A 20,646-nucleotide genomic window follows, 5' to 3' on the forward strand; every position below is an offset into this window, starting at 1 on the left:
GGAGCCATCTTAGTTCATCTTTTGGAGTATTAGCTCTTAGTTGATGCTCTTGTAGCAAATGATGAAGAAAATACTGATTCTGATAGACTGCTTTGGAGAGGAAGTGTGGGTTGAAGAAAAGTAAGTGTTCATTTAGCTTAGGGAACTATATTCCACAGTTGAGAGAAAGACCTCAGTTATGGTGATGGGCGATCATTTAGTCAGCAGGTAATTTGTGTCATCTAGGCTCTTGGGGGTATGTGATACGCAGCACTGAGAATCTCCTGCCCTTCTGCTGTTTACAGTCTCCTTGCAGAACACATTTAAATAAGCTTCTCAATGGGGTCCCTGGGTGGTCCAGTCACTAAGCTTCTGCCTTCAGATCTGGTCATGATTCTAGGGCCCTGTGTCAGGCTCCGCTCAGCAGGAAGTCTGCTTCTCCCTCTCCCTCTCCCCCTGCTTGTGTTTCCTCTCCCACTGTCTCTCTGTCAAAAAAAAAAAAAAATCTTTAAATAAGCTTTTCATATCATCTAAGAGCTAAAGGAACTCTTAGGGTTTTCTGGTAGCACATCTATAGCAGGACTACTACTACCCCTACTCAGGGAAATCAGAAACTTTCCAAAGGAAAGCTGAAGCGTGGAGGATAAAGAGAAATAAGCTAGGGTCAGCAAAGAGGACAAAGCCATTCCAGACTGACTGGCTGAGCAAGGTGATTCTTTCTGTGGCAGTGAAAGATTAGGATGGATGGTGCATAGCGTGTAAAAGGGGTGGTTGGTAGAGATATAGCTAAAAAGGGAAATGAGGTACATACCTATGATAAGGTAGTGAGAGGATATCAGATTTGTGTTTTATGAAGCTAATCTTGGAATGTGGAGGAGAAATGGGACAGACAAGAGAATTGGAAGTGGGAAACATACTGTCTGATCAAATAGTGCCATTTATTAGAAAGTAGTGGTCAGATGATGGCACCATTTATTGAAATGGGGATTCCAGGTAGAAAGGAGCAAGTTACGTTTGAGGCATCAGAACTTTTATTTATTTATTTATTTATTTTAAGGATTTTATTTCACAGAGAGAGACCATGAGAGGGAACACAAGCTGGGGGAGTAGGAGAGGGAGAAGCAGGCTCCCTGCTGAGCATGGAGCCTAATGCAGGACCCTGGGGTCATGTCATGACCTCAGCTGAAGGCAGACACTTAACCAACTGAGCCACCCAGGTGGCCCAAGCTGGTGGTTGTGGGTTTTTTGTTTTTTTTTTTTTAAGATTTTATTTATTTATTTATTTATTTATTTATTTATTTAAATATTTCTTTTTCTTTTTTCTTTTCTTTTTATTTGACAGAGAGAGATCACAAGTAGGCAGAGAGGCAGGCAGAGAGAGAGGGGGAAGCAGGCTCCCTGCTGAGCAGAGAGCCTGATGCGGAGTTTGATCCCAGGACCCTGAGATCATGACCGGAGCTAAAGGCAGAGGACTAACCCACTGAGTCACTCAGGCACCCCAAGATTTTATTTATTTATTTGACAGAGTGAGAGAGCCCAAGCAGGCAGAGCAGCAGAGGGAGAGGGAGAAGCAGGCCCCCCACTGAGCAGGGAGCCTGATGCAGGGCTTGATCCCAGAACCCTGGGATCATGACCCAAGCTGAAGGCAGTCGCTGAACCAACAGCCACCCAGGCACCCCCCCCCCCGAGTTGTTTTTTAAACAGTTGGGTACATAGATCTGGATCTCGGAGTGGACATCAATGATGGAGGCCTAGATCTAGGATTCGATGTCATACAGGTGGTAAATATTGCCATCGGCATGGATTGAGTGAGATAGAATAGAGAGCCTAGGGTCAGGCTTCAAGACATCTCAAGATTTTGGGGTTTGGTAGGGGAGGCTGAGCAAGCTCTCAGAAGTTCCTGAGAAAGTAGAACCAGGTAGGAAGGAATATGGAGTACTTCCTCCCATAAACCAAAGGGAGGGAACAATCTTTGATTACTTTGAATTCTCACGATCTCAGCACAGAGGGTTATTGTAAGAATTTTAAAAAGAGGTTTTCATTCAGGCCACCTCATTCCTCTGCAAGGCACCTTTGTGCAGGCCACAACCTGCTTAACCCTACTTAGCAGCCCTGTGAAAGCTGCTGAGAGGATGAGTAAGATAAAGCCTGAGGTATGAGTTTAGCAACCTGGGCTCATAGTTGGTTTTGCTGAAAGTAGTGGGGCAGAAGTTGGATCAGTGGATTGAGGAGCCAGTAAAGGTGAAAAAACAGGGTGGGGAGTAGGGACAACTCTTTTAAGTTTGCAGAGTGATGGCAGATTGTTTGGTGGAGGGTCTTGTGGGATTGATGGAATTTTTCTGTTTGTTTTCTAATATTTTAAAAAATATGTTTTTGTATTTTTAAATGGGAGACATCAGAAAATTTTATGTGTGTAAAGAGAAGAATCAGTTCAATGGGAAAGGAGAAAAAGGTATTGGTAAAATTAAGAGAAGGTGGAAGTAGATGGAATCCCATTCAAGGCCTAGAATTGGGTCCAGATATGTGATGGTGTCTTTTTTTTTTTTTTTTTTTTTCTTAGTGACGTAGAGAGAACGTGAGAGAATTCGTGTGTGTGTGTGTAGTGGGGTTAGGAGAGTAAGTCATTAAATAATATGTATATGTGGTCGTTTTAAAACTCAAGCAATCTGGTCTCCATCCCCCTCTCCCCCTCTCCCCTACCCCAAGGAGAAATAAAATAGCTGCTTTAGGAAAATTAAGTCTTTATCTAGTAATTTCCAAATTAATATAGATGAAGAGTAAGGTACTCATTAGACTGAATGGGAAGCTTTTTGTTATTCTGGATTTGCCTTCAAAATACTAACTTTTTAGTGATGCCTAAGATATGGTAGTTTCCTCTTTGGTGTGATGGTCCCTGACCTTCTCATGTGATGAAGGTGAAATCACTTGTCAATACAAAGTATATTAGAAATTGATGAAATTAAAGCTTTGAGTTTGAGAAATAAAGATATATTATCACCCCCCCCACCCCCAAACGGGGCAGGTCTGGATAATGCATGTAGTGAATGGGAGATGACTATTGGAGGACTTGGGGATGTGGTGCTTACTTAGGGATGATGGATAATTGATACTAGGGTTTATCCAGGGTTGGAGTTTTAACAGATTGGTGTGAGGAAAAATATTAAGGGAGGTTAAGGGGATTGGCAAGAGTGTTACTAAACTGATAGACCATGAACTGTAAGCTGAAAGAAGAAAGTGAGGAAGGAAGAAAGTACTTGACTGGGAAAAAGAGAGAGTCACTGGAATTCAAGTTACTTAAACAAACCAACCAACCAAAAGCAAGGTGGTATTGAGAGAGTGTGAGTAGATAGTTGTCAAAAGTAAGTCATTGGGGGACATTGAGCAAGATGAACTAAAAAGGGGTTATGGAATTTTAGAGACAAGTAGGCCACAAATGGAAGCTCCTACTGTGGCAGGAACAGATTCATTGGAAGTGCTGATGGTGGAACCCAGGTTACAGTGGATTCAAAAGTGAGCAAAGATAAGGTAAAATTTCCCCAAGAGTTGTGGCTGTGAAGAGTCTAGACAATGAGAATTAGAAGGGAAAAGGGTATTAAAATTTTGCCTCCCTCCACCTTTTTAAAAGTAATCTCCATGTCCCAATTGTGGGGCTTGAACTCAAGACCCCAAGATCTAGAGTTTCATTTCTCTTTTTTTTTTTTTTTAAGATTTTATTTATTTATTTGACAGAGAAATCAAAAGTAGGCAGAGAGGCAAGCAGAGAGAGGGGGAAGCAGGCTCCCTGCTGAGCAGAGAGTCTGATGTAGGGCTCGATCCCAGGACCCTGAGATCATGACCTGAGCCGAAGGCAGAGGCTTAATCCACTGAGCACCCAGGCATTCTGATTTTGACTTTTTGTTGTTGAAAGACTCAAGGGTGCTCATGTGTGGCCAAGCGATGAGCAGTAGCAAAGTGGGAGATCCACAGGATACCTCAGAAAATAGGGGCAACATAGGGATTCAGAGCGTTGCTTTAGATAGAACATTTACTTTTTCCATGATGTGAAGTTGATGGGAAGAAGGTCTGTGTGTGAACATGTGGGTAAATTTCTGGGTTTACTGGAAGGAACTTGGCAGACTCTGGTGGAGTGCTCAAGAACTTGAAAGTTAAACAAATGAATCTGAGTTGTCTTGCTCTGTTTTTTTACTAGATGTGCAGCTTTTGGTCAGTTATGGAATCTTACTTATGTGTAAGATGGTAATTTATGGTCTTTAATGATCATAAGAGGATGATGTTAAAGATGAAGTACTAAATATATGTAAACTGTTTGGCTCATTAGCTTATCAGATATGGTAGGAGCTCAAAGCTGCTACCCCTTATTATTGAGAGTGCTATAGAAAAATGGCTTGCATTTTTTAGGAAGCAGGAATGTGGAAGGTCATGTACCATGAATGTGGAAGAGCTGGGGAAAGAGGAAGGTGCAAAAAGTTTGAAAACTGTTTTGGAAAGGAGAGAACACTGGCTAGGGAAGCATGGTCTAAGCAAGTATATATACATGGTCTAAGCAAGTATTGAAGACCCAGTTGTAGTCTGAGAACTACCTGGGGGTGGCATATTGACCAACCTTTACATTGAGGACAATTGTGCATGTGAAGCAAAGCTTAAAATCTAATACAGTACTCTCCTAGAGTTGCTTTGTTTGTCCCTTCCGGTTAATATGGTTAGAGGTCAATTAATAGAGGGTGTGGTTGAGATTCCTTGGAAGGGAAATTATACTGAAGTCACATCTTTACTATGTTTGCTTAAGATGTTATTAAAAAAAACTTACAATCTTTAAAATTTTGGGTTAAAGCATAGTCAGTGATTTTAAATATAGATGCAGAGTTAGTGGGAACATAGTCCATAAGACCAGCTTTCCTTCTGATACTAGTTCCAAGTTTAGGGGTCCCCAAGGATACTCTTAGGTTGGATAAGTCACCAGAATGACTTGCTGAACTCATTGAAAACTGTTCTACTCATGGTTACAGTTTATTACAGCTAAAAGTCAGATTGAAATCAGCTACTGTTAAAAGCCATGTATAGCAAGAGTCCAGGAAAGTTTCAAATGTGGAGCTTCCAATTGTCCTTTCCTTGTGAAGTTATGAACACAGTATTAGTCTTCTGGTGTTGATGTGTGATACACAGTATGTATGGAGTATTATCAAGCATGGAAGCTTGCCCCAGCATTGGTGTTTAGGGTTTTTCATTGGGACTACATGACTGACTGTCTATATGCGTGAAGTTAGTTTCCAGCCCTTTTGGAGGTTGAGTTGGCCCTTGGGACTCAGAGCCCCTTCACCCTCATAAATCACATTGTTAATGTTCTGGTATGGGCCAAAACCCCCAGATGAATAAGGACACTTTTTTTAGTGTCACGTTCTAGGACTTCAGAGATTATCTTCCAGAAGCCGAGGGTAAAGGCCAGACAGACCTCCTTTGGTGTTGGTGAAATTATTTACAGTTTTACAAACATAATTAAATGTATTTTAATATTTTGAGTCTACATTGCTGTTTAGTTGAGTTTGATTAGTGATTGAAAATTGGTAACAAAGAACCCATAAATCATTAAGATTTGATATTATATACAGTTAAGTAGCTAAGGAAGTTTCATCAAGAAATTATGTTAACTTAATATTTCAGTGTTGCAAAACTGATAAAAACTCATAATTTTGGCATGGTGGTTCAGCTCTGTTTTAATAAATTTGAACTTAGATTTTCTCTTGTGGGAAGAGTTTTGAATAATGAAGTCCATGAGCCTCCTGAATGAATTTTTTAGCTGTAGATTCATATTTTAGAGCATAGTTTCACCTTTTCTTCTATTCCTCATGAAAGCGTATATGAATCCAGGTGAGTAACAGGCATCATAGGGATGACCTTGAATTTATTTCTACAAGATAAATCCTTTTTAAGTGGTATTAACTGTTAGTAATGAAAAACTCACAGCATATTCTACAGCTACTTTATGACAGAGACATATTTTTGTGCACCATTGCTTTAGAGAATAAATGCATTCCCACCTCATTGGCTTAAGTGCAAATCTCATTTCCTGGTTGATATTCATTACCAATTAGATCTCACCGTCAGAGCAAAAATCCCTTAATAAGCCTAGTTAAAAGCAACTTGAAGCAATATGATGCTTATTCCAGTGGCACCACTAAGTGTGCTGTTTGCATCAAGTCATTTTGGGGTGCTTTATGGAAATGCTTCCCATAGGGAATTCCCTAACTTAATACTTGCAGAGTGGTGCTTTTTTTTGGGGGGGGGGGTGCCTTTTAGTGCTTACATGAACTGGATGAGACCACATGTAGCCAGGAGATACTGCATCCCCTAGCACATGGTGGATTGTCGATGTGAGGTCTGAGGATTTGGGTCATTCAAAATAAATGGCCTCTCAGATTTATTACATTTTCAGTACAATGAGAATAGGTAACTAAATGAGCGGTGACTATATTTGCATGTGATTTGTATGTTACAGTTAACATTTAAATTCTCTTATGTACTAAAAAGTTTTTTGGTTGCCACCTTAAGCCTCTCTATCTTCAGAGGCACAGAGTGGCTTTCCATCTCAATTTTTGCTTCAACATTCGAACCCTAAGGGCCATAGTACGACTAAAAGCACCTAACCCATGAATGATATTTGCTTCATGTTTGAACAACAAATGTTTTAACCCACTGTCTTCACTAATATTGTAACTACTGTCTTACAGATTGACTTGATGCAAAACATCACAAAGGCTCCATATTATACAGTATGCGATTTTTGAGGTATGAGCTTTAGAAACTTACCTCTCATGTGGCATGTACATCAGGCTTTAACTTCACTTTAATCATTTGGGGGAAATTTGTGCATTTCTTTTTTTTCTCTCTCTCTCCATAATATTTTTAGAATATTAAAGGGACTGTGGAGGTATTTTTCATCCTTGCTAGTATGATTCTTAGTTTTAACAGATACATTTTTTTCTTATCACTAAACAGACACTAATTCTGGCAGATGATAGCTTTTTCAGCCCTTATAACTGGCTTAACATTTATACCTGCCTCTTTGAATTCAAATCTGTTTTTTGTGCCTTTGATTGCCTCATTTTAAGTGCTCATTTCCGTTCATTAACAGTTTTCTATTTCTTGGACTGGGTGGTGGTGGTGGTGCGGTGCTAACAGCCTGGTACTGACTTTTTTTGAGACCTTAGCAGTCTTGATATTTTAAAAAAAAATCAAGATTTCATATAAATGCGGAACCATTTTGTGCTTTTGGGTTCAGACTACCTATAACTTGAATTCTGGTTGGAAATGTTTTGATTAGTTTGTTTTAAAAGAGTGTGGCAACTGGTGAGTTTTAGACAGTTCTGAGACTAGTTTTAACCCTAGTGATTTTGTTGTTGTTATATTTCTGAAAACCCAAATTCTGAGTGGGGGGAAACACTTGGTGTTCATAACTCATGGGATTTAAAAACCTGTATTTCTAATAAATTGGGAAGTTGTTCCCATTCTTTTTTTCCTTTTTTCCAGTTTAGTTTGAAATCAAATGCTTTTGTAGATATAAATGGATTTGTTGGTAGGACATTGCTTAATTTCTTCACTGAAGAACTTAAAACCATATTGGGTATGAAAACTTGTTTTGGTTGTATTCTTGTGCTCTTGAGCTGTATATATATTATTTGTCTGTTAGACTGGAATACTAAACTTCAGTTTAGTATTAACGGAATTAATAACTTTTTTTTTTTTTTTAAGATTTGTTTGTTCATTTGAGAGGAGGGGCAGAGGGAGAGGGAATCCTAAGAATACTGTCTGCTCAGTGTAGAGCCTGATGTAGGACTTGATCTCAGAACTCTGAAAACGTGACCCGAGCTGAAACCAAATCAGGCACTTAATCGACTGCACCACCCGGGTGTGCCCCAGGGTCTTCGTAACTTTAAGCATACCCTGTAAGCTAAGTATTTCTTAAGAATTGAGTATCTGATTTAAACCTCACAACAACTTTACAGGTGAGGTAGGTATTCTCCCCATTTTACGCAAGAAACAGCTGAGGCGTGGAGATTACCTTGTACAAAATCCCACTTAACTTTTCTGTGTGGGAGCTGGGATTAGAGCCAAATCTTTTTTTAACCCATATTCTCTGCTGCCTTATGTTTACAGCTATGTCACCAAAAAAATGATTCTTACACTTAACTCTCAGTAGTAAGAGTAGTATATGTGATAAATAAACATAATTTAAGCAGGAAATTCAGACATTTAGATACTGGTAGATTTTTGTTATCTTGTATGCATTCATTTGCTAGCAGCTTACTTAACCAGGTTCAGTTAGGAGTCATACAGATAGATAGACAAGTTCAGAATCTGTCAGAGAAGCTCTTAAGCCCTTCTTTATTTTTCATTTCCTGTCCAGAAATTTATGGTATGTTATGGTTTATTGTAGGTGCACATTTAATGTGCTATTTTTAGAAACATGGGAGGTGCTGTTACATTCATTTTTTTAAAAAGCTGTCATGCTCCATTTAGTGTTAATGATACTTAAATGCTTATAGATTCAGTATGCTTAGAAAAAAGTTCTCATACCTTTTTTTTTTTTGAAATTCCAAAAGTTATATTTTTTCACCTATTGGAAATACTGAGCTTTCTTGACAAGTGAACCCTAGATGTTTAAAGAAGAGGCTCCATTATGAAGCCTTAGTTATTTTCATATGCTAGGATCATGGAATTTTACCACGTTTGCAATTGAGAGCCTTTAGGAATAATTTAGATTTGTGCCACTTATCCAAGTTTAATTGGACCTCTTGTTTGCTTTCTGTATTAACAGTGGTTTCAGTAAGTATAGACCAGGTTGTCTGACCGAGCTTATACTAAGTTTCATGGTTCAGAATTTTTGTGAGTGGAGGCAAAGAAAAAATGATAAATTGAAATATATAAACAAACACTGAAGTCATTTTTTATAAGAGGAAGGAATCACAAGGATTGAGGAATAGGCTTGATCTGCTTTTGCCAATGTCCTCAAGTTTCCCAAATAATTGTGAGTTCAGAACCTTTTGAACCTTCTTTTTAGTACATACCATAAAAGTGATTTTTTCCAGAAAGTTGTTCCTCTCAGTAGTAGTATCAACAGGAGAGAAGCTTTTCTCTTGGTATTTTTCATATGTTATTTTTCATATAGTGTTGTCTTATTTCTTGATGCTTTATGTTTGATGGTGGGAAAAATAAGGCTCGTGAAAATTATGAAACTCAGCTCCTGGTTGGCCTAATGAGGCATAGAACTGATCCTTAGATAAGGATAAGGACTCGTTTTACCCTGGGGCTGTACCACTTGTTTGTTAATGGCTTAGTATCAGGGATTATTCTTCACAGTACTTGACTTTTAAATAGATGATGGACTGCAACCTTCAAATACAGCTTTATTGGATTCCTGATACTTTATTTTTCTCACTTTTTATAATTTTGATAGTCTCTGTAGGTAAGGAATCTTCAGTGAAGTCTCCAATACATTAAAATAATCTTACTTTCTAACTAATGTGTTTTTATATCCTATCAAGTTTGCTTTCAAATCATTCTATAATTTCCTTTCCCACCAGATAATTCCCCCAAAATTAGGAATTCAGGTGAGAGAGAGAGAATATGCCACATGGCCCCTCCCTTGTATGTTGCCAGTGCTTTTTACTTTTATGACTGGGAATACTGTAATTTTTCCACTGACCAACCTCTCCTGGGAGGAGAGCTGAGGAAGAGTGATTCCTTTTATCAAATCATGTGAAGAGAATCCTGGACCAGGGTGATCAAATGTCTTGGTTTGCCTTGGACTGAAAGTCGGGGGCGGGGGGAGGTTCATGGACATAGAATTTCCATTGCTGAAATTATTAACTCTTGAACACAGAAGGATGAGTTGGTCACTCTAATCTGGGTAGTTATCCATATATCTTAATGAGTCTGTAGAATAGAAAGGGCTAAAAACCTGGCATTTCTGCATTCACTGACAGTCCCTTCCCTCTTGAAAGACTTCTGTTGGAGTGCTTATTTATTACTAGTAATGATTTAAAAATTAGAGTGGTAGGAGAGGCTTGAATAAAGATTTATGATTTGGGCTATGAAAATATTTGTTTAAAGTTAATCTTCTATTCTTCTTTCTTTGCAGAACTGATAGTGCATCAGCCGACCCAGATACTTTAAAATATTCTTCATCCAGAGATCGGGGTGGGTCTTCTTCTTATGGACTGCAACCTTCAAATTCAGCTGTGGTGTCTCGGCAAAGGCACGATGATACCAGAGTCCACACTGACATACAGAATGACGAAAAGGGTATATATGCTTCCTTTATTGTTAGAGGCATGTTTTTTGGGTTGTTTTTTAACGTACCAGCTTTTCCCTTGCCTCCTCTTTCCCTCTCTTTTTCTCCCCTATTTCTCTCTCTTTTTTTTTAATATGCTTAAAATAAAAATATTTAAGTACAGTGCTGTTTACTCCCTTCATTAAAAAATTTTTAAAATTTTCGTACATTATAATATACATAGGCAGTTTCCTTGTCATCCAAAATATCACAAAGGCAAAGTAGTCTCCTGACTACTATTTCTCCTCTAGATTTCTAAAAGTTTTTAAAGTGCAATTATATTTCTCTTCTGCGGATGAACAAAATGAAAACAAGATGATTTCAAAGCAGGTAGCACAATGGAAGTATAGAAGAAAGGCTGTATGTGGGTAGTATGGTCCTGAACTGTCAGAAATTGATTGAGTAACGCAAAGAGCCCTATTAAAGTAAGGTAAATGTTGCTGTTTTTAGGTGGCTACAGTGTCAATGGAGGATCTGGGGAAAATACTTATGGTCGGAAGTCGTTGGGGCAAGAGCTGAGGGTTAACAATGTGACCAGCCCTGAGTTCACCAGTATTCAGCATGGCAGTCGTGCGTTAGCCATCAAAGACATGAGGAAATCACAGGGTAAGGTTGGGCCAACTGGGTGCCAGTCTGCCTCCACATTTGTATTGCTCTACAAACACCTGTATCCCCTTTTTCCTGGACATCGTATTTCTTACTAATGCTTTTGCACACATGAATTGGTTTGTTTACTTCGAGTTGAAAAACATGTACAGATTCACATTGAGTAACGCAAAGAGCCCTATTAAAGTAAGGTAAATGTTGCTGTTTTTAGGTGGCTACATGTTCACATTCTTTCTCCTGTAAACTGTTTCTTAGACTAAATTCTCACAGGAAAGGTTTTAATACTTTTTTAGAGTACACTTTCTAGAGAATTCTCTTAAAGTAAGATTTGAAGACTAGATAAGTTGAAAGAAACAGTTTTCCTGATCATAGTGGGTAATGAATGTCTAGTGTGTGGTGGGCTCTTCCTGCAGCAAAGTCCTTGGACTCCCGGGGTCTGTTGGGGATTTCCATATAAATGATGTAGATGTTTTTCTAAAGTTAAAGAGGCTAATAATCACCTTCTGCCTTATCACACAGCCTAACTGTATAGGTAAAGTGCCTTGAATGTCAGAGGATTAGAGGTAGTGATCATTAGTTTTCTAGAAGAAAAATTTATTTTGTGTAAAGCTAAGCATGAAATCAGGATTTCTGATTTATTTACTTTGTTGGATGTAGTCACTCTTTGGATATGTTTACTTATGACCATTTGCTTTCATGAGGGTGTGTATGTATATCTGTGTGTTGTGTATATCTTGGTGAATATTTTTGTGCATATAGGTGCTTTTTTTTGCATAGGGTTTTAAAAAATGAATTTTTTTTGGATAAATTCTCAGAAGTGGATCCACTAGTCAAAGGCTGTGTTTTTTGTTTTTTTAAGATTTTATTTATTTATTTAATATATATATAGAGAGAGACACAGCAAGAGAGGGGAGATAAGCAGGGCAAGTGAGAGAGGGAGAAGCAGGCCTCCTGTGTTGCTGGGAGCCCAACACACGGGTTTGATCTCAGGACGCTGGGATCATGCCCTGAGCTGAAGGCAGATGTTTAATGACTGAGCCACCCAGGTGCCCTGCTGTGCTGTTTCTTAAGAGTGTTTGAAGCCCTTGATTTTGGTACGATAGAAGCTAGAAAGTGAGTCTAAAGATAATGTCCAGTTCTTTCTCCTTTGAGGCTCAGAATTAAGTAGTTTGCTAGTGGAAGAATTGTAAATATAGCATAGATTTCCTGGCTTGTAACCTAATGACATTTTCAGTATCCATCTTTTCTGAAATACTCAGTGGGCTAGGGATTAAAAAAAGAATCATTTTCCTTCTCTCAGATGTTGTAATTCCTTTTATTATTAAGTTTTTCCATGGCTTAGGGAGACATGAAACTATCAGACTCTTTAATGTGGTTTGTTTTTACTGTACATTGGTTAATCATTACATAGCACAGCTGAAAATATAAAAAGAAAAATTAGTACTTAAATGTATTTTTATTGGCAATTGTTTCAGCATTGTTGCTTGTTCTTGTCATTAAAAAATAAAAGGGCAGAACAGTCTGGTTTGCCACTTTTCTAGTGGCATCATGCCTTGCACATGGCTGTTGGTAATTAGACATTTGCTGAACTGAATGTTCAACAAATTGAACTGATTTGAATTGAATTGAACTGATTTGCAGTTCATAGAAACTTTGTCTTGGGAAAGTAATGCTAATGTGAACAAGAGACTTCCCTCCATTGGATACCAAGTGAGAAATAGAAACATTTAGCCTCTTTCTGCCTGGTTGAGACTTTATCCCTAACCTGTAGACTTCTCTTACCGGTACTTCTGGTCTTTACCTGAATGTTGAAAAGATTTTGGAACAAATCTGAAGAAAGTAATTTCTAAGCCTTTCTTTTTCCTCTCACCTGGTCCCCTGGAATGAGCATTTGCTTAGGTTTATCTTTTTCAGGGTCTGCTTTCTGTGTAGCAGGAGTCTGCTGGAATTTGGTTTATAGTGACAAAAAAGTGTGATGGGACCTGCATTCAGTTGAAGTTTTACTGTTCAGTGGTCTGTGATTTTTGATGTACTTTTAAATATTTGGTCTATAAAGCTTCTGTGTTTATACATGTTTATTTTCAAAGAGCGATCGATGTCTTATTCTGATGAGTCTCGACTGTCGAATCTTCTTCGGAGGATCACCCGGGAAGATGACAGAGACCGAAGACTGGCTACTGTGAAGCAGTTGAAAGAATTTATTCAGCAACCAGAAAACAAGCTGGTAAGTACAGTATGGAAATGTTGATTACTTACGTTTTTTTCATAATAAAGTAGATAATGCTGTCTGGAGAGGTTTAAGAAGGGAAAAGCTTTGCTTCTCAGGAAATATGACAGGAATTCCTTATTCTAGGTTAATTTGGCCTATGTTACAATGATTGAGAACTTGATGACCATGAGTGTAGTTTACCTACCATTGGTGGATCCGCACTGGTGTCTTTTACAATTAAGTGTTTTTAACCTTTAATATATTTATTCTGTTGTCCTCAGAATTTTATTTTCTGTATGCCGGGATAGACTGTGTCTTTGTTTTTCATATGTGAAATTGGGGTTGCAGTGTGTGTATTTTGTTCATGAATAGGTATGGTCTGGTGGCCAGGGCTAAATAAATAGAAAAATCCTTTAAAGAAAAAAGTTCAGGAGCAGTTACAAATTTCTCTCCACTCTGAGTAATTCTAACGTGAAATTAAGAACTTGATATAGAGGGCGCCTGGGTGGCTCAGTGGGTTGGGCCGCTGCCTTCGGCTCGGGTCATGATCTCGGGGTCCTGGGATCGAGCCCCACGTCGGGCTCTCTGCTCAGCGGGGAGCCTGCTTCCTCCTCTCTCTCTGCCTGCTTCTCTGCCTACTTGTGATCTCTGTCTGTCAAATAAATAAATAAAATCTTTAAAAAAAAAAAAAGAACTTGATATAGAGCAGGAAAAAAATTAATGAGAATTGTATGACTCAAACAATATTTGGTTCAAGGCAGCTTTTCTGTTTCCCCCCTATTTTATTATGAAAAAGTTCAAATATATAGCAAATGAAATTTTTGAAAAAATTTTGAATCTATATTGATGATTGAATATATGTCTGCCATCTAAATTCTGTCGTTAACATTTTATCATGTCTTTTGTTACATATCTCTTCACCTCTTCATCTGTCAGTCCATCACGTAGTGTATTTCAGAGTAATAAATAAAACCGGCTTTTTGAGTTTATTTTTTTTTTCATTGATCATGGCAGTGCATAGGATGGAGAAACTTTTAGAATCTGAAAGGAAACTTTTAACACTGATACATGCTAATTGTGGACTGGGAATAATAAGAAAAAGAAGGTGTGCTGTTTGATTAGAATTTGGAGGGGAAGATGAGTAAGAAAGTGTACAGTATTATTGAAAGTATAGGAATTTGAAGTTTTTTATACTTTTTTTTAAGGTACTAGTTAAACAATTGGATAATATCTTGGCTGCTGTACATGATGTGCTTAATGAAAGGTAAGTAACCAATGGGCAATTTTAAGACTTTAAAATATATTTTTAGAAATTATTTAAAAATGCACAAGAAGATAAACCCATCAGTGGCTTCACTTATGAATATCTACTTAATATTTTGCTGGGTTCTGTGCCATCTTTATCTATGTTAAAGTATTCATATGTTAATTACCATTGAATACAGATGGATTCCACTTGAAAGGAAATGCCTTTTTTTTCTTTCTTTTTTTTTTTTTCTTTCTGATTTGTCAATGTGACTGAGTAATTGAGCATTGACCTGTGGAATGCCATAAACTCTTAATGCAGGCATGAATGAATGCAATTAACTTTTGTAAACTAGAGAACTTTGAAACTGCTTAGAGAATAGAGGTGAAAGGGAGCTTCCTTCTTTGGGCAACAGTGGATTCACACCACCTGCTCTACGAGGCTACTGGGGTTCTCCACAAAGGTGTGCAGTCTGTTCTTCGTATGGGGATTCCCAAAGAATTGCTGTGTTGGAAAGCACCAAAAACTCATCTCAGCAGGTCACGAAACTTACTGCTTTTTGATGGTCTCATTTTATATAGTTATTAATATACTTAAATATACTTAAATCAGTACTGTTATCCTGTTAAGTTTGTTGTGCTTTAACTAGTACCATTTCTTGTTTTATAGTCCTTACCTACTGAACATTACATAGTATTTGTACACTACATAGTAGTATTTGTAGTGTGTTTTATCTGATCCTTGTTGCTGCCTTTTTCTGTGGATTATTTACTGTAGCTTGAGATGGAATGTGAAGCCTGATTTTTAGTATTTCTGGGCCTTTCTTTACTGTTTGTGAATAATTGATTCCATAAAAGAATCTAATGTCTAACAAAGGTACTTTTGGGCACTGTGGGATAGAGAAAGTAGAGAGCATATTTAAAGATAAAATTTCAATCTTTTATGTATTTCGAATAGAAAACTTAAAATCGTTGAAGACATTCTTTGGTAAAATGTGTCATTCTTGTCACTTTGAAAGCTTAAATCTTTTGTATGTTTTGTTTTGTTTGCTTTGAAATAAACACAGTAGCAAATTGCTTCAGGAGTTGAGACAGGAGGGTGCTTGCTGTCTTGGCCTTCTTTGTGCTTCTTTGAGCTATGAGGCTGAGAAGATCTTCAAATGGATTTTTAGCAAATTTAGCTCATCTGCAAAAGATGAAGTTAAACTTCTCTACTTATGTGCCACCTACAAAGCATTGGAGACTGTAGGAGAGAAGAAAGCCTTTTCATCTGTAATGCAGGTAAGAATGAGGGGGAAAATTGATGCATTTGGGAAGAAAATTGTCCCTAACAATTTTCTAGCAATGTTTTTGAAGAGGAACTTGGAGAAACAAAACTTAGTATAGGACTTATCTACTGATAGTAAATATGATATAATTAACATTCCTCTTTCTGAGTTTGAGTTAAAGGATACAAATTAAAGGTAGGTTTAAAATAAGTTAGATTTTTCTTGTCTTTTGGCTTTTTTGGAGCTGTCCTTTGAATTTGCTTAGTACTAGAATCATTTTCACATTTGGAAGTGGGGAGTTGGTGAGGACAGCTGGATATGAGGGGACTTGACTTTTCTGAGGGAGACAAAAACTGAACAATACCACTCATTCTACGCCTTTTAAGGTTTAGTAATATGTCAAAAATTCTTATTCTAGGTGATATAAAATAATTTTGTATAAATGGAAACCAACCCTCCTTAGCTTTATTTCAGTTTTGTGTGTAAGTAGATTAAAAGATCCTTCTCGATTTTTTAAAAAGATTTTATTTGTTTATTTTACAGAAAGAGACATAGCGAGAGAGGGAACACAAGCAGGGGGACTAGGAGAGGGAAAGCAGGCTTCCTGCCGAGCAGGGAGCCCGATGCGGGGCTCGATCCCAGGACTCTGGGATCATGACCTGAGCTAAAGTCAGATGCCTAACCGACTGAGCCACTCAGGTGCCCCAGATGTCTTTTATTTATATGTGCTCTTTACAATTCATCATATGCTTTATTTTGCTTAAGTCACTTTAAATAATAGTTATAGTCAGTTTGTTATGTTTTTTACAGTCAGGTTTTTAAAAATCCATTTTTCTTTGATTATAGAGGTTATATGAGAAATTTTGGGAAAGATTAAGAAAAATTGTAACTAAATATTATAACACCATATTGGGCTTATTCTGCACATAGTTTTTATATTTTGAACATTTCTTCAAATATTTATTTTGAAAATTTTCAAATCCAGAGGAAAATAGGTAGACCAGTGTAATAAATACCCATATTAGCTTTTATCTAGATTTATCACTTACTAACTTTTTTTAAGTTTTTTTTTTTTTAATGTATTTATTTGAGAGAGGTAATGAGTGAGAGAGCATAAGAGGGAGGAGGGTCAGAGGGAGAAACAGACTCCGACTGAGCAGGGAGCCAGATGCAGGGTTCAACCCCAGGACCCTTGGGACCATGACCTGAGCCAAAGGCAGAGGCTTAACAGACTGAGCCACTAGGCACCCCCATCCCTTATTAACATTTTCTACACTTGTTTTATTTCTGCACACATAGCCATGTGTACTTTTTTGTTGAACCATTTGAAAATAAATTACACGTCATGACAGTTCACCCTATAGTGCCTGAACACACATCCCTTGAAAATAAGGCTCTTATATAACAGTACAATTATTATCATACCTAAGAAAATTAATATTACTACATAATACAATCCATATTCAAACTTTTGCCCTTAAGATATATTGTACAGCTTTTGCCTTACCTGACCCAGGGTTCCATTAAGACTTGTGTGTTGTTTAGTGCACTGCCTCTTTAATCACCGTTAATTAGAACAATTCACATCTTTTTTGTCCCTCCTATTTGTGAAATGTTCTATTTTATGAGTTTGTCTGATTGCTCTTTCCTGATTTTAAACCTTTTGGTCACAAATACATCCTGGGTTATTTTGTAGCATCACACAAGCAGGCACATAACTTCAGTTTGTCTTCTTGTTCTGGATGAAGAGTTTGATCACCTGATTGAGGTGATGACCACCAGAATCTTTCCATTGTGGAAGCTTATTTTTCTCCTTTTGTAGTTAGTGATCTGGACATGATACCTGAGACCTTCTGAATACCCTATTTTTTAGTTATATTTCACTCAGTGATTTTGGCTCCCATTTGTATCCTGTACCTGTATAGATTTATCACACTGGCTATGCAAAATATTAGATGCTTTTCCAGTTCTGGCACTTTTTCTGTAGTTATAACCTTTCTAAAGAAGAACTTTACTTTTTAGGAAAAAATGGTTTCTAACAGCTGCAAAATATTCTATCAATGGCATGCCATGTATTCGTTTAAAAAATAGATCTATATATAGTGGTAACATGAGCCTGCATGTCTGTTACTCATGCGGTCGGGCCATGCCTATCTTCTTTAAATCATTCAGATTTGAAACAAATACTAATATCCTAAAGTATAAATTGTATAAAATTTGCTATAAATTTTGAATTGGAAAGTAATTGTCACACTTTTTAAAGGAAAGTTTTCCAAGCACATCTTAATTTCTGTTCTTGAAATTTAATCAAGTCTGTGGTATTAAAGAGAGCACTTAGGAATAATGTCAACAGACATTACTTAGGAATAATATTAAGAGACTTTAAATAAGAGGACACAGTCTTTATTTTCAGCCTATTTATGGTGGAATGAAATGTTTTCAACTTATTTTTGAGCTGAAACTGTAAGACTTTCTTTTCTTTAGTATCATAATCAATTTTAGATAAAGTCACTTTTCAAAAAAAAAGATCTTATTTGAGAGAGCACGTGCTCTGCATGAAAGGGGTGAGGGGCAGAGGGTGAAGCAGACTCCCCGCAGAGCCAGGAGCCCAACATGGACTTGGGGTCATTACCTGTGCTGAAGATATGTCACTTTTTGATATGAACCCAACATGCTTGTTTTCTTGTTTTCTATTTTGTTGAATATTCATGGTTTATAACTTTTTTTGTTTTTCAGCTTGTAATGACCAGCCTACAGTCTATTCTTGAAAATGTGGATACACCAGAATTACTTTGCAAATGTGTTAAGTGCATTCTTTTGGTGGCTCGATGTTATCCTCATATTTTCAGCACTAATTTTAGGGTGAGTTCTCTGACTCCCTCTGTTCAGAAGGATTGGATTTGTGTCTAAGAACCTTTTTAAATCAGAAAGAAAACAGTTTCTGCTTCTTGGAGTATAATCAGTGATGCTTGAGGGTCCAAGATAGAATGGTGCATTAATATGTTTTTGTAAATACCATCTGTACTTTCTGACATTAATACCTTAAAATATTTAAAGAAAAAACATTTTCTCGAGGTCTTAAAGTTCCGTTCTCTTGCCCTGCCCTTTCCCTTTCTAAGTTTGTATAATGTCACATAGGTAGAACACAGATGCTTTTTGTAGGATTTCTTAATTCGAAGTGGTCACAGAAGTAGCAGTTAGACCTTAAAACAATTCTCTTTGTCTCCAACCAGGATACAGTTGATATATTAGTTGGATGGCATATAGATCATACTCAGAAACCGTCGCTCACACAGCAGGTGTCTGGTAAGTTATTTAGCATATACCAGGCGTTTAAATGTGGTGGGAAGGAACTCTGGTTCTTCAAAGTCCAGCTGTTAATACTGTTTCTTTCATAATGCAAGAAAAATAATTTCTTCACAGAAATAATTTGGTTATTATGTATTTTTTCTTTTTTTTAAGATTTTATTTATTTTGTCAGAGAGAGAGAGAGAGAGAGAAAGCACAGCAGGCGGAGCAGTAGGTAGAGGGAGAAGCAGGCTTCCTGCCTAGCAAGGAGCCCAGTGTGGGACTTGATCCCAGGACCCTGATACCTGACCTGAGCTGATGTTAGACGCTTAATTGACTGAGCCACTCAGGCACCACAATAATTTGGTTATTATAAATGAACATTACTTGTTAGCAGAATTTATCCTTTCAGAGGAAGACTTTGTACTTTGAAGTACGTAGGAGAGAGTAAGTACAGATTATAACGTTGCACCTGTGAGAAATTAAAAGGACTTATCCACGAGTCATTGTAGTGTGTTCTGGTGGCAGGAGACACTACATTGGCAATACTCAAGTATAGATTGAAAGATCCTGGATATTTGTGACTCGCTTTTCTGGTTATTAAAAAAACAAATGGATAAATTTGGGAAACTTCGTAATTGATAAATTTAAAAATATTTGTTTTTATTTATGTGAATGACTACCCTGACTCATTTGGACATTTCAGCTTGTTTCAGGTGCTATAGTTTCTCTTAGCTTAATTGGTGCAATGGACTTCTGAAAATAGGATATTCCACTGAGAGTGGTTCTGACCCATTTCCATTGGGGAGATTAGTGGATGCCTTTGGTGGATAGTTGGGGTTCTGGAGTAGAAAGCCAGGCTAATGGCGGATTGTGTTATTTTAGTCTAAGCCTTGTGTATATTGATAATATGGATATTAAATCTAATGAAAAATAAGGACTAAGAATCACATTTTAATTTCTGGAGACTTCATTTTTGTAGTATTAAAAGAGACATTGGTTAATCATGATCAGCATATTTACTAGTTAACAGTACTAATTTTATGAAATATGGCATTGTTTAAGGGTACACAACTTGAAAACCAAAAGACTTTGAAAACAAGGCTTTTAGATACATTTCTTTTTACTTGAATTTTTGTGATTCCTAGGGTGGTTGCAGAGTTTGGAGCCATTTTGGGTAGCTGATCTGGCATTTTCTACCACTCTTCTTGGTCAGTTTCTAGAGGACATGGAGGCATATGCTGAGGTGAGTATGTAGAAAGTTATTTTCCTAAAATATAGTTGAGAACAAAACAATGTTAAAACAGTGGTAAATTAATTTTTTTATTATTTAATTTTTTTAAAGATTTTATTTGAGAGAGTGTGCACACAAGGGTGGGGAGGAACAAAAGAAGAGGGAGAAAGAGCCTCCTCGCTGAGTAGGAGCCAGTTGTAGGGCTAGATCCCAAGACCCTGAGATCAAGACCTGAGCTAAAGGCAGACACTTAACCGAATGAATCACCCAGGCGCTCCATCAGTGCTGGATTTATTTTAAAATAATTCAGACCGCTTGACATTAAATAGAAATTACAAAACCATTGCAACATTTAAAAAGATTTTTTAGATACTGTTTTTTTTTTTTTTTTAATATTTATTTATTTGACAGAGGTCACAAGTAGGCAGAGAGGCAGGCAGAGAGAGAGGAGGAAGCAGGCTCCCTGCTGAGCAGAGAGCCCGATGCGGGA

At 37.4% G+C, this 20,646-nt stretch overlaps 1 protein-coding gene across 2 annotated transcripts in view; it reads left to right on the plus strand.

Annotated features, from left to right (window-relative positions):
* Positions 1-2,519: 2,519 nt before the first annotated feature.
* The window catches only part of SMG1 (SMG1 nonsense mediated mRNA decay associated PI3K related kinase), an 83,845-nt gene continuing 65,718 nt past the window's right edge, over positions 2,520-20,646 (plus strand). For both annotated transcript variants that reach the window (XM_082714866.1, XM_082714867.1), the window contains exons 1-9: positions 2,520-6,762; positions 10,115-10,278; positions 10,757-10,912; positions 13,000-13,136; positions 14,327-14,385; positions 15,434-15,647; positions 18,371-18,496; positions 18,868-18,940; positions 20,071-20,168. In XM_082714866.1, coding sequence (XP_082570992.1) covers positions 6,749-6,762; positions 10,115-10,278; positions 10,757-10,912; positions 13,000-13,136; positions 14,327-14,385; positions 15,434-15,647; positions 18,371-18,496; positions 18,868-18,940; positions 20,071-20,168 — 1,041 coding nt within the window. In that variant the 5' untranslated portion in view covers positions 2,520-6,748. The remainder of the gene's footprint in view (positions 6,763-10,114; positions 10,279-10,756; positions 10,913-12,999; positions 13,137-14,326; positions 14,386-15,433; positions 15,648-18,370; positions 18,497-18,867; positions 18,941-20,070; positions 20,169-20,646) is intronic.

Source organism: Mustela nivalis, assembly GCF_964662115.1.
Source record: "Mustela nivalis genome assembly, chromosome: 19".
NCBI lineage: Eukaryota > Metazoa > Chordata > Mammalia > Carnivora > Mustelidae > Mustela > Mustela nivalis.